Genomic DNA, 14,333 nt, shown 5'->3' with positions numbered 1-14,333 from the left:
TTCCATTTGAATAGAAAAATATAAATATTTTATTTTCAATTGTGTTTTACTGTATTTTTGATCTAATAAATGCAGCCTCGGTGATCAAACAGACTTTTCTTTTCAAACTAAAAAAGTAAAAAAAAACATGGACATGAAAAAAAATGTCAGTTTTGAAACCGTCACAAACCTAAATGATCTTATTTGTCCTAAATAGGCTTAATTTTCTGTGCCAATATATAAATAAATAATACTTCTGTTACATTTCATACTATTTTTGTATACTATTGTTATATAGGTTATACTTACTATTGTAATAACTTTATTTAGTTCTAATTATAAACTCACATTTTGTTCCATCGTAGCCATTTCCTGTTCAGCCTTTGAGAGCTTGAATTTGTATTCGCTTATCTGTCTGTTGACGTCCCCTACAGAAAACACAGTATTAAAGCATGGTACATGTAAAGGATGTTAATGCAAACATGAGTGTGTGGTACAGCATGCGTCACAGATCGTACTCTGCATCTCGATGAAATGCAGGTCAGTGCCGTTCTCCATTCGCTCTCCTTCTGTGTAGACACTGTCGATCTTTGAGTGCTTTTGTCTTTCTTCCTCCAGCTGCATCTTCAGTTTTCTGATCTAAAAGAGCGTTAGATGTGTTACTTCAATTCAACAATGCCAATAACATTTTAATTCACTTCATGTACAATCATACCTGGGACAAAAGTTCATCCTTTTCATCTGCAAGCTTTCGTAGTCTTACATCTGGGGTATGAACACAGAAGACAAGTATTATGCCATTGTTTCATACTAATATATATAAGCTTGACAGTGTATGTGGAGACTCACCCAAAGGTCCGTCTCCTGCTGACTCCAGCACCTGCGCTGCCTCTTGTGTGACCACGGTGATGCCTGAGGTAGGGGACTCGTGGCTGACGTCTCCGTTGGGCGTATCCTCTGGTATGATGACCAGCCCGTGTTTCTGTCAGAGCAGGAAGGTCACAATATATTAAAATATAAAAGTTTTTTTTTTTTGTGGACACTGGCCACATACACACTGCAGTGCAGTTGTCACTTCTCTTCGGGACACACAATGTTTGAGTGACAAACTCATGAAAAAAATTCACGAAACACTAACACAGATGAGCTTCCTTCTTGAGGACAGAATCTAAAACAGAACTGCATGTCTCCTTTATAGAGAAGGCCACCCCATAATGTACTGTGACAGGCTCAATGAAGGGGGGAAAAAAAAAAGATCCAAGATGGCAAATAACACAAGAATATAGTCAATAATAAATCAGCTCAGATTGATTAAAACTATTGTAATGTCACGCTCAAAGTTCGCAATGTTTTCATGGCCAGTGAAATGCAGAGAAAACAAATGTAGGCAGCAAGCCAAAAACTTTCCATTGAAACGGTCTGTGACACTGGCCACATACACACTGCAGTGCAGTTGTCACTTCTCTTCTGGACACACAATGTTTGAGTGACAAACTCATGAAAAAAATTCACGAAACACTAACACAGTTGAGCTTCCTTCTTGAGGACAGAATCTAAAACAGAACTGCATGTCTCCTTTATAGAGAAGGCCACCCCATAATGTACTGTGACAGGCTCAATGAGGGGGAAAAAAAAAAAGATCCAAGATGGCAAATAACACAAGAATATAGTCAATAATAAATCAGCTCAGATTGATTAAAACTATTGTAATGTCACGCTCAAAGTTCGCAGTTTTTTTTTTTTTAAGTCAACATGAAATCAAAATGGTCCCATTTACTTACTAAATGCATGTTCCTGGTCTTACTGTCCACATTTCTTTGTAACTTATCCTAAAAATATAACATGCTCCGCCTCTGAAATGACTTTCCCTTATCGACTCTTTCCCTCCAATCACTTGTCCCATCCAGGTAAACTACTGTTCAAAGGTTATGGTCATTAAGATTTTTTATGCTATTATGCTCACCAAGGCTGCATTAGTTATTCAAAAATACTGAAAAAAACTGTAATAGTGAAATATTATTATAACTTTCTATATGAATCTGTCATTTATCCCTGTGATGGCAAAGAGTTTTCAGCAGCCATTAATCCAGTCTTCAGTGTCGCACGATCCTTCAGAAATATTACTGATCCCAAACTTTTGAACAGTAGTATATGTAATGCCACCTTTTTACAGTCCAATTAATTCTTAATAGATAAAATAAAGTCCCTAAATAGGTTGTTTGCAGCATTTCATGTTGCCTTTAATACTGAATAATACATTAACCCTTGTCTGTTCATGTACAGTTCCTTCACAGTCTCTCAATGATATCAGGATTTTCAAAGCAGGATCTCCAACTTCCAAATGTGAACTGGACAAACACTGAAATCCTTTGCACAGCTGATTAAATATGTGTGTCTGCATCCTCGTCCATCTTCTCTATTAACAGCAGTTAGAAGTGAGGCAGAAGACTTCCATGTGACTTCAGCTCTTTAGAGCAAGTACGTCTTCAGGCAACACAACTGTGGGCTAAACGTGATTGTAAAGAGCTAATGTAGTAAGTGAAAGACTCATGCAAGGCTCATGCTCTCAGACTAGGAGTGCTCAGAGCCTGGTGTGTTAGTGGAGAATGAGGGAAGGCATGCGTTGAGCTCAGGACCCTCTACCTTCAACTCTTTAAGACCCTGCATGTATCGGCCCTCTACATCCTGAATCTGGTCCTTTAGATCATAGATGTCCTGTTGAGATCATGGGAAAGGTTTGGCATTCACTGAAGGTCAGAGCGGTGACCTCTAATTGTACATTCATACAAACACAAAAAGGAGAGAGCTTCCCGAAGGCATTCAAACATAAAGAGGAAAGAAATTAAAGCATTAACAGACACAAATAAAACTGAAATGAACAAGTGGATTCTCTGAGATCGGATGCATTCAGTAGGAAAGTATGATGCTCTATGCTCAGCCAAAATATGCTCAAAGGCAGGTAGATTCATCTTCTTTCATGAAATACCTCAGCAATCTGTATTACAGTTTGTGCAATGCAAATAAACAACATAATTACCCTTAACTCGCTGATAGAAGCCTCTGCATCCATAACGATGCTTCCAGCATCTCCGCTGCCCCTTCTAGAACTGCTGCCTCCCAGAGATGCCAGGGCAGCTGCAGAGAGCGCCGGGGTGGTACATCGAGAGGATGGCTGGAGGAAACGAGAGCACAAAACACCCATCAACAATGAATCAAAACATTATTCAACAACTGTAACATCTGTTGGTTAAATTTATTTGCAAAAATTCGGTAGGATGCTTGCAGTAGGGGTGTGCAATATATCATCTATGACAATATCGTAATCGTATATTGCAAAAAACAAAAACACACCCAGAGACTGCATGCATGATGTAGGTTAGACTACTGCGCTAGCACATATATATCAAAATAAGGGGGCAAATATGCCCCAGTATGACTTTTGTCTTTTATATCATCTGATTAAGTTACGAATACACAAAGAGTACAGTTTTTCTCCAAATATCAGTATGATTGCAAATGTGACATCGGTTTTAAAAAACAGTCCAATACACAAGTTAATATGAATCGACTTGCCTTTAAGACACAAGTTCCTGTTTTTGTTCTATTTCTTCAATGCAAATAGTTTCTAACAAAGCCACAGCAGAATTGTTTTGCGTCTCTGAGCAACACAGGACAGTGTTTTGTTACTGAATCAATCAGCTGTTTGAACAAATCAGTTGACTAAATGACTCAATGACTCACTCATGCAGTGATCTGCCACCACCTACTGGCGATTTTAGGTTTATATTAAAAATATATTGCCCTTTATACCCAAAATTATTTCAAATATCAGTATTCAACTTTTTTTTTTAGTTTATGCATTTGTAATTGCAGGTTAACAGCATTCATGTCCTGCATTATACAGTCTGTGTAAATGCATCTAAATGCCACTTCTGCACTGCAAACTAATTTTGTTAATACTGATTTCATTTGATTGGTAACAGCCCAATAGTGTCTTACTATTTAAATTTATTGATTAAATTTAAGAATCTGCCACAAAGATGATGCATACTTTTAGTTAGGTTAGAAAAATTGGCCTTATAATGGTGAAAATGCCCATAAAAGGTAAAAATCAATTTAACCTTATTGTAAAAGTTAATTTCTGTTACTCCTACAAACCCCTGCATCAAATATGAAGAATATCAAAAGCTTTGGGAATCAGCTGTCCACGGCAGTGCTAAACTTGTCAAAATACCAGCACAATAACATGCTCAGCAAAATATTGTCTAATGATCGTTATTTCAAAAATGATTGATTTTTTTTTGCCCACAACACAACGGCGCTGTATGTTGGCCCACAAGGCTATTGGCGCAGACGAAATATCAGTTTTCGTCATTATTCCACACCCATAGTTTGCACATGAAACTTGCTTATTTCATTTATTCCTGTGACGCAAAACTGAATTTTCAGCAGCCTTTACTCCAGTCTTCAGAGTCACATTGTCCTTCAGAGATCATAATATGCTGATCAAGAAACATTTCTAATCATTATTAATGATGAAAACAGTTGTGCTGTTTAATATTTTTGTGGAAACTGTGATATACATTTTTAGGATTCTTTTGAAAAAAAAAAATACATGTAAAAAATAATAATAATAACATTTGGATATTTGTAATAGATTATTAACCTTATTTAACAGTTTCTATTCATTTAATTAGTCTTTACTGAATACAATTAATTTCTTTAAAAAAAATCTTACTGTCCTCAAACTTTTAGTGGTGTATTTAAAAATAACAAAAATAACAATTCACTTAAACCTGCTCTAGATATCCAGACATTTTACTTAAGCACTGAATGAAAAAAACTGACCAAATACAGACTAACTTTCCCCTAATGAGAAGAGAAACATAAACTTGGGTCTTAATTATGTGTCAAATATCTCACAACACAGGGAAGTGGAAAATGGTCTCTCTTCCTCTTACCCGGCTGTAGGGGTCTGTAAACTGCTTGTCACATTTCTCATCAAGCTGAAAAAGAAGAAAACACCATTAATCTCATTGGTTACATTTAGAAAAATACACGTCGCCATTTGAATGGCCTGGGTTTTGCCTTCATCCTAAAGTAAGACAAAGAAAAAGGTTAGTATGATGCTACTTCTTGCAGCCTGTTTTAGGCACACATCATGCCACGTAACTCATACAATTTAACCAGAAACCATCAGAGTCAGTGCTCCAGCCAGACTTCACCAAAACTCCCCGTTTTAAAACCAAACGTTGACCAACCAAAAGAGACACACAACAGTTAGATTCATTTATTCAAGAATAATACATTTACCTTCCTAAAAGCAGTCATTAAATAAAAGAGTCCAGTAGTCATTTTAATGCAATTTTTACACAGTATCAAGCCATGCAGAGTAAACCAGCTTTAATAACTGAACTATCCCTTTAAGTAAGCATCCAGTGCTCTTTAGTCAACTTGTCACATGGGTTAATATTTCATGCATGTCTTGACTTACACTGTCCAGGTCTGGGATGCTCAGATCATCAAGATCAGAGACAATACTGCCTCTGCGATTAGAGCGGCTGAAATAATCAGCAGCCGTCTCAGAGATATCAGAGAAATCAGACAACTACACACAGACAGACGAGAACATGGGAAAGCGAAAGAAAATAAGAAGTTGAAGTGGAAAAGTTTTTATGATATATTACTGTTTTAATGACAACAGAATATGCGGTTGCATTGTCTGAACACTGGATATGCGGTCACAGTTTCTATTCTGGCTCACCACACTATCCCTTCTCCCACGTCGACCTCGAGATACAGTGCTGCCAGAATCGTCATCAGAGGATGACTGAAAGGTTTAAAAGAGGATGATTCAAAAGAAGAAATGCAAATTGCACAGGGAAGAAAACCAAAAACCATCTGTCATAACTGTTAATCAGAACATGCAACCATTTCAATGAAGTCACTCTTTTAATAGCACTCCATTTGTATTAGTGACAAGTCATCAAACAATGTCATTGCTACTTAAGATGTTTAGACAAATGCACCACATGCAAAGACATTGGCGGAATTCCTGCCCCATCTTCAGAGACCAACCTATCAAAATACTAACAATGCATCCGATTTTTTATACTTTCAGTTTATGCACTGAGTTGAATGACAAATTATAAGTTTTAACACATTTCTGGACATACTACACCGACAATGTTGGCTTAAAATTTTTGGCTCAGATGTTGATGACCTATGACAAGCCAAGTTGCTTAATGGCACAAGTCCCCCAAAAAACAAAAACAAAAGCCACCTCCATGTCTCTATGATATAATGGTACTCTATATACACAATCATTCAAAAGTTTGGGGTCTGTAAGATTTTTTTTTTTTTTTTTTTATTAATACTTTTATTCAGCAAGGATGCATTAAAGTGATCAAAAGTGACAGTAAAGAAATTTTTAATGTTACAAAATATTTCTTTCAAATAAACGCTGTTCAAACTTTCTATTAAATCAAAGAATTCCAAAATAAAAACATGATTTCCACAAAAAAAGATTTTGTGGAAGTTTTCAATGGCGCTTCTTACTCAGCAAATCAGCATATTAGAATGATTTCTGAAAACTAATGATGCTGAAAAATCAGCTTTGCCATCACAGGAATAAATTACATAATCTATATTTCTTCCTGTTGGCAGCTGTGCTAAATTATTTTGATACGGATTTAATGGTAACAAATTTGTGATTGATTAATGTATTTAGGTCTCTCCACAACTCTCCTTTCCTTTTTTTTTTTTTTACGTTTTTTTCCTCGCCTTCCACCTCCTCCCCTCCTCTTTCTTTTCGAGGTAAATGCCTGATCAGGAATAAATTACACAAATATATTCAAATATAAAAGTTGCTTTATTTTTGATTAATTAATTGCAGCCTTGACCAGCATAGAAGCCTCAAAAGCATTAAAAACATCTTACCAACCACAAACTTTTGAATAGTAGGGTATAGCGTTGTCTCTTCTTCATGGTCTATGAAGTTTTTTTCATAAACAGTAAGTTCAGTCACTTCTGCACACCTCCCCTTGACATGCCAAAAATTTGAGGTATCATTAATGTTCGTAACACAATCAATGCATGAGTTACAAACTTAAGTTCAATACGTGGAGTTAGACTAATGCAAACATCTACTTTCAAAAGGTGAATTATCCGAGTGTATAATAGTGCTGGGTGGTATGACCAAAAATTTATATCACGGTATTTTTCAAAATTATACCGTTTTCACGGTACATGACGGTATTTTTTTTTTTTCATGCATGACCGGGTGTTAACCATATTTTCTACTGATTGAGAGAGGAAATACTGCAGTATATTGACTTAGAATGCCCTATTTTACTGTCATGATGAGTGAATATTGTCAAAAAATACCACACTAAATAGTGACTAAACACAACCCCTTTTAATACATGTTAACCAGGAGTCACTCTCACTTATAATATAATTCCAAACAATCATTAAGCGACAGGTGCTTGGAAACGCTGTTTTGTACTCATTTATTGACGAGTCTGCTGCGGTGCTGCCAACTGAATGCGCTGCTTCTCTGCCACTCACTGCAGGGACAGTTCACGGGACAGCAATGGCGAAATCTTCCAACTGAACCATAGCTAAGGTTTATCCAAAAAAGTCGCTAGGTTTGTCAGTATGAATATTCTGTGGAAAAAAGCCGCTAAAAGGGTCTGACAGTTGCTAAATCTAGTGCTAAAGTCGCACTCGTATGTGTGAGATGCAGGAGCTGATGGCAGGGGGCTGTGGATATTTGTGGCGGTCAATGTGGATATTGTGGATGAGTTCTTCTGTGCCATCACGTTCTATTAGTTCTACAGCTTCAGTTTAGGAACTGTCACGCTTAGTAACACATACAGCTGTTTCCTCACCACAGTGCAACAGTGAAAAGTGACCCCTTTCAAACAGTGTCGCGTTCCAAACGTTGTTTAAGCGACATATTGCGGTATTTTAAAAATTCATATCATAACAAAAATAAACACCGGTATTCGGTATGAACCGGTATACCGCCCAGCACTAGTGTATAATATAGATAAGCACACACTGGCGTTTCAGAATGAACACATGCATGAGCAGCTGCTGCAGCTCTGGACTCCATGCGATGCTCACCACAGGGCTACTGCGGGTGGAACTGGCACCAGAAGAATACCAGCTGCATTCAGAGGGCTGCGGGGGGAATAACACTGACCACTGAGCCAACGCTGCTCCAGGGATATGATAAGATTATTGTTTTAGTATGTATGCTATGGCATCACTTACAGCTCTGGAACTATATGAACCATACAGACCGTCATCACATATGGAGGCCTAAGAACACAGATCTCACATTTTTTAAATGAGCAGATGACAAAGAGGCTTATAAAACAGAGTGGGGATTAATCACATGGCAGATGTGCTGAAAATCTGACTGACCACACTATAGCTGCGTGTCAGACCTGTAGAACTGCTGCTGGACGGAGCCTGTGAAGGTCAAACAACAAGCAACTGCTGTCAGATATCTCCACAGAGTCAAACCGACGATTCCAGACTAGCTTTTCAAACTGAAGGAACAACAAATACTGAAATAAAACCTTGACTAAAACTAACTTCATACATAACAGAATTAGCAAGGAAGAACTTTCCAGGAGGACTTAAAGACTTTTCCTCAAAGATTTGCAGTGTGAGAATATTAAACATGCAGAAAGGAAGGAGACAAACCCGTGGTGTATAGGTAGAGACAGTAGAGGGAGAAGGTTTGGAGTTCTTTAAGCTGGTGTAGTTTCTTTGGTCATGATACAATCCAGTCTAAGGAAATGGTGTAAAGCAATGGGAAATGAACACATATCCGATATGAATCATAGTCACAAATCTGAAATAACATGCTCTAAACCAGGAAGAACATGTTCATGATGATGCATCAAGAATGAAGCAGCTTTTGAGTTCAGGATATTGATCAGTACTGACCAGAAGGTCCTTTTTGGAACTACTGCCAACAGGTTTTTTGTGAAGATCATTATATACAGAACTCTGGAAGAGAAGATCACAAATGTGTAAAGCTTTCTCTTACTAATGGTAATAACTTACCAATTTTGGAACCAGAAAGGCTGCATGACTTGAGCGGAAAATCTAATCGCAATTTTTGGGATAGAAATTGTGATTTAAAATGTAATTATTTGTTGGGCTGTTTAATTATTATTATTACTAAAGGTAAAAATAAGAAATATTCATTTTCCCTGAAAATTTTCCCTATAAAAAATTAAATAATTATTAGATTTTACAAATGTAAAACGGCAATACTAATATTTTTGGCTGTCCTATTTTCTTCATTTTCAAACATTAAACCACAGAGATTGCATTTTATTTTGATGGAAAGCCACAGAGGATTCCATACAGTTTCTCTTTTGTTGAACAGAGACTGTTTATAGGCACTTCTCATTAACAGTTTTGGTTAAACGTTTTGGGAATTTTTCGCTCCCAAATGCACGTTATAAGTGACCCAAACTTACAACATTCATGTAGTTTGTGAGTTCGTGTATAGGAGCATTTGCTGTGACCTGAGTTGCTCTGAGACACTGAAAACACTGGAATATGAGCTGCCTGTGTGTAAAGGAACACAGTGCAGTGCTTTACTCTGAAACATGCAGATCATATATTTAATTAAATCAAAGCCGATTTGATTATCGCACTAAGCCACATCACAAGTTTTATTTTGCTTAATTGTGTAGCCCAAGAATCTAGTCACAGATATATAAAGCTATGCTTTCATAGTACAATGCTGGAAAGAACAAAGATCCCAGAGCTGGCTGTCTGCACTTATAAAATGTCAAACTGGAACAGTATAAAATACTTAAATGCAGAACTTCTGACACTCAAAGGAGAATAAACTGTAAACTGTCACAGATACATACAGTGGAGTGGGAGTTCTTCAAAGAGGAACTACCGGAGATACCAGACTGCAGAGAAAACAGCACAACCATCACAATCTATGCAGGATATACTGTATAACATGAAGTAATCCATGCCGTAGACATGCCATGTGCGCTAATAAGGGAGTGCTACGTCAGATCATACCAAAGACCTTTTTATGTTAGTGCACTCAGTCACTGAGTCAGTGCGGTTACGCTTCATTTATAACCACTCAACAGTGCTAGTCATCAATAGCACAAAGCCTGCCTGTAATGTTCATGCACATCAACCTTGAAGTAACCTACATGAAAATCCAATGTTGCTTTCAGAATATTATTCCTTAGCTGTACTGTCATTGCCTTTTCCAGGTCTGAATTTCATAAATAATCTCATTAAAATTTTTAAAATTTTCCATGACCATGGGAATCATGTATGTCTTTAGAAATCAGCTTTAGAATTAGATAATTTCAATATTATATTAGCTAAAGTACGTGCTACACAGACAAACTTTCTAGCCAATCAAATAGAGCAAACAATGTTAGTATAATACAGCAGCCTAATTTAGAGAGTCATGACAGTCACACAAGAGAAAACAATGTTGCCAAAATACAAACACTACAACGTTACATGGAAAACACACAAACGCACACACACACACACACACAGTAACATACCACCAAGTCTCTTCTCCGGGAAGAACTAGCCCGACTGGAGCGATCAGAACTGCTCAAGTCTCGTAAAGATGCTGAACTTGACTTTAAAAGCAGACATCCAATAGGAAAACATAAATTTTTCATATTCCAATAGCATGTAAAATGCACTTTTCATGCTATTGGAAATCTACCTTTCTAAACAAGCTTTTAAAACTTTCCAGTTTGTGATTACTGGATCAATAAAAATATGCTGATTTGATTGCTGGGGCATATTTCTATTTGCATGTTACGTACCAATATTTCAAATGAAACAATTATCATAAATAATGTTCAAATGTCACAAAAAAGACCTATTTCACATTAGCTTGCAGGCAAGTGTTACTCTACACAACTGAATAAAGTCTGAATGCACTTTCATAAAGTTCAGGATGACACACCCTGTAACTTCCGACACTTCGGACCGACGCTGTATCATCATTTAATCCCTGTTGATGAGAAATTAGGAGAAAAAAGAAATGACAATAAAAAAAAGAGGAAAAAGGACGAGACACAGACAGCAACATCAGGAGATACAGACCCGTCGACTGTGGCTACTGGAATGATGACCATGACGGGCCTTTTCTGCATCAGCCTGAGATGAACAGAATGAAGAAGATAGAATTTAAGCTGCATGTTTTAGGCTGTGCTAGTGTTAGTCTTCACCGGTAGTCCTAAACAAACTCTAAACATACTTAACTTGCTGATAGTCTGCCAGGATAAGACCTGTTCAAATGTCAAGGCAAGCATACAAGCTTACTAGCAGAGCAACATGACAACAGGGGCTGGGCAACATAGCTTAAAAAAAAAAAAAAAAGTACACTTTTGACAAAATTCTAAATGTATCTTATAGTGCTGTCAAATGATCAATTGCGATTAATCGAATCAATATTACAAGTTTTTGTTTACATAATATATGTATGTGTACGGTGTATATTTATTATGTATATATAAATACACACATGCATGTATATATTTCAGAAAAATATGCTGTTTATATATTAAATATATTTATTTATAATATACATTATATGAAAAGACATGTAAATACATGTAAATTTTTTCAAAATATATACTGTATGTGTGTGTATTTATATATACATAATAAAGAGACACAGAACACAAATATATTATGCAAACAAATACTTTTATTTTGTATGCGATTAATCGTTTGACAGAACTAGTATCTTTTAAAAATATTGCTTTTACTGATGCAAGTAGTTAAACAGTAAATATCTAGCTGAAAATAAATCAGTGCATATTCTGCACAATGTTATTCACTGAATGAACAATACAATTTATTTACTTCTATTTAATTAAATGTAATTTAAAAATACAATATAAAATAAACAGTTTAAAATACAATAAACACTTAAATACATTAAATATGTAGTGCATGGTTTTAAAAAATAATTAATGAATTTTGCTATAAAACATCTTTAATAAATTTTTTAAATGCATTAAAATCAGTGTGATATTCACATAATTTAGTATTGGCAGCAAAATCACTGCAAAGACATCAGAAACATATCACCCAGCCCATAAAGAAAAGGCCACATAGAGATACTCGTTTTAGATTGACAAAATTAAAATGCTGAGACCAATTTTATGGGGTTACCACTGTAACATATACAAACACACAAACACTAAAGCAAATAGATCATGTGCAAAAAAACTCTCCAGAAAAAGTGAATCCAATGCTGTCCTAACAGAATACTATTTTTAAAGACAACAACAGTACCACAAGGGTTCCTTTATAAACCTAAAAGAGCAAAAGTATTATTAAAAACATGCTTGAAAGCCACATACAAAAAACTGAGTGTATGAGAATACAGCTAGCACACTCCCATCTGAAAGCTCTTTATTAGTAAAAAGGCGAAAGTACATGCATGTCTAAACTGGCCTAATCTTTCTCATACCATCCATTGGTGGATTTGCCCCCATTTCCTGCTAGAGGAGGAGTGCTGATGGTAAGACAGCTGTGAGAGAGAGACAGCCACAAGACAAACACAAAGACTTCTATTGCAATTCAACATGACAGTGGATTGTTTGGTACTTTTTTGGTGAATGTCTTTCAGTGAAAAACAAAAACAAAAATACTGATGAACAAACCCATTAACACGCAATTACTCATACTGAAAGTATGTACTTCAGTATGTAAACATATTCTTCAAACCAGTGTAGAACAACATCTGAAAATGCACAAGTACAGAAAACACCCGACAGATACAGCTGACATCGATAACTGAATCATTCACATGTGGCTTCAACCATTGAAAACATACTGTATTGTCAAAGGCCTGTTTCCACTTATGAGCTTAGTTAGTCAGCTAGCTAAATCTGGGTTGTGAATCTGGAACTACTTGTAAAAGCATTCGTACTTCATCCTTGCAACAAAAATGCTTGAAACAGACAAGCACATTATGCAAAAGGCCACTCTAAAACAATCATTCTGCTTTACTGCAACAAAAGAGGGGATGGTCTGTACAAGATCAGGCATATTCTGAAGGAAATCCAGAGGCTCTGTTCCGAAACCTAGTTAGATTCCTTGCCATTTAATGCCACGTAGACAGCATCCTAACTGAAATCAAATCTCATTCATGGATTTGGAACTAAATATGCAGCAATCCATGTGTCATACTTAGGGCTGGACAATATGAGCAAAATTTATATCACGATATATTTCTTAATTTTGGTCGATACGATATAATTCCAATATTGATATGAACACTATTCAAATAAGCCTCGTAAAAACTGCCAAGAACTCCCACAACAGATGTCTGTGCATACAAACTTATGAAAAATGAATTTGCCTCATATAAAACCATATAATATTTTAGAAAAAAAAACAGCACAAATAAATGATTGTTCACCTTTTATTTGTATTTAGCCTTCATACAAACAAGAAACGTGAAATCACTGTCAAAAGCAAATCAGAATATTAGAATGATTTCTGAAGGATCATGTGACTGGAGTAATGATGCTGAAAATTCAGCTTTGATCACAGGAATAAATTACATTTTAAAATATATTCAAATAGAAAGCAGTTATTTTAAATAGTACAAATATTAATTTTTTTTACTGTTTTTGCTGTACTTTGGATCAAATAAATGCAGGCTTGGTGAGCAGAAGAGAATTCTTAAAAAAATAAAAATAAAAATAAAAAATAAAAAAATCCTCTTACTGTTCAAAAACTTTTGACTGGTAGTGTAGGCTGATTATTCTTATAGATTGAAACAAATGTTCTTTAGCCAGTATAAAGAGTATGAAAAGTGCTGCAGAAAAAAATAACAAATAAATAAATAGGGCCTTTCGGACCGCTTTAGTTCCAGAACTAAATGTACAGTACTAAAGTACTGGGACGATTTTGCGTGAACTATTTCCCAGTACCATTTAAAGGGTTGCATTCGCACCGACAGTGTGTACTAAGAAGTGACGTAAGCTGGTTGACAGCGACGCCATTTGTGCGCGACGTTCAACAATGGAAACAAAGAAGAACAACGTTAACAACAGGAGGATGGAGGATGCTGTGATCGGAGCTGTTTTTTTGTTGTGTCTCGCGGGTTTCACAATAATGGACATGGAAAGTCGACGTATACGTAAAGCGATTGAAAGAACGGAAAGGAGGACTAAGAATCTCCAACGACAACTACCAGTGCTACATTTGCTACAAGTGCCTGCACTTCAGCGTCCGTCCATCTATCGCTGTTCCCCATACTTGCGAAATAAGTTGACACAATGTTTACAGTATGTTTACAC

The 14,333-nt window shown here is 36.2% G+C and overlaps 1 protein-coding gene across 1 annotated transcript in view; it reads right to left on the bottom strand.

Moving 5' to 3' along the window:
- Nucleotides 1-14,333, bottom strand: part of LOC107549132 (leucine-rich repeat flightless-interacting protein 2-like) — a 30,462-nt gene that overhangs the window by 1,756 nt on the left and 14,373 nt on the right. The window contains exons 4-23 of the mRNA XM_016230115.1: nucleotides 12,494-12,553; nucleotides 11,116-11,169; nucleotides 10,976-11,023; nucleotides 10,560-10,640; nucleotides 9,888-9,932; nucleotides 8,944-9,006; nucleotides 8,698-8,784; nucleotides 8,413-8,460; nucleotides 8,260-8,307; nucleotides 8,110-8,166; nucleotides 5,744-5,809; nucleotides 5,474-5,587; nucleotides 4,941-4,985; nucleotides 3,017-3,151; nucleotides 2,552-2,694; nucleotides 1,034-1,088; nucleotides 829-961; nucleotides 695-744; nucleotides 498-618; nucleotides 328-407 (exon numbers count right to left, since the gene is read on the bottom strand). Coding sequence (XP_016085601.1) covers nucleotides 328-407; nucleotides 498-618; nucleotides 695-744; nucleotides 829-961; nucleotides 1,034-1,088; nucleotides 2,552-2,694; nucleotides 3,017-3,151; nucleotides 4,941-4,985; nucleotides 5,474-5,587; nucleotides 5,744-5,809; nucleotides 8,110-8,166; nucleotides 8,260-8,307; nucleotides 8,413-8,460; nucleotides 8,698-8,784; nucleotides 8,944-9,006; nucleotides 9,888-9,932; nucleotides 10,560-10,640; nucleotides 10,976-11,023; nucleotides 11,116-11,169; nucleotides 12,494-12,553 — 1,533 coding nt within the window. The remainder of the gene's footprint in view (nucleotides 1-327; nucleotides 408-497; nucleotides 619-694; nucleotides 745-828; nucleotides 962-1,033; nucleotides 1,089-2,551; nucleotides 2,695-3,016; nucleotides 3,152-4,940; nucleotides 4,986-5,473; nucleotides 5,588-5,743; nucleotides 5,810-8,109; nucleotides 8,167-8,259; nucleotides 8,308-8,412; nucleotides 8,461-8,697; nucleotides 8,785-8,943; nucleotides 9,007-9,887; nucleotides 9,933-10,559; nucleotides 10,641-10,975; nucleotides 11,024-11,115; nucleotides 11,170-12,493; nucleotides 12,554-14,333) is intronic.

The sequence above is a fragment of the Sinocyclocheilus grahami genome, unplaced genomic scaffold (genome assembly GCF_001515645.1).
Source record: "Sinocyclocheilus grahami isolate Dianchi unplaced genomic scaffold, SAMN03320097.WGS_v1.1 scaffold363.1, whole genome shotgun sequence".
Taxonomy (NCBI): Eukaryota; Metazoa; Chordata; class Actinopteri; order Cypriniformes; family Cyprinidae; genus Sinocyclocheilus; species Sinocyclocheilus grahami.
The sequence above is the reverse complement of the archived record's forward strand: the minus strand, read 5'-3'. Positions and strand labels throughout refer to the sequence as shown.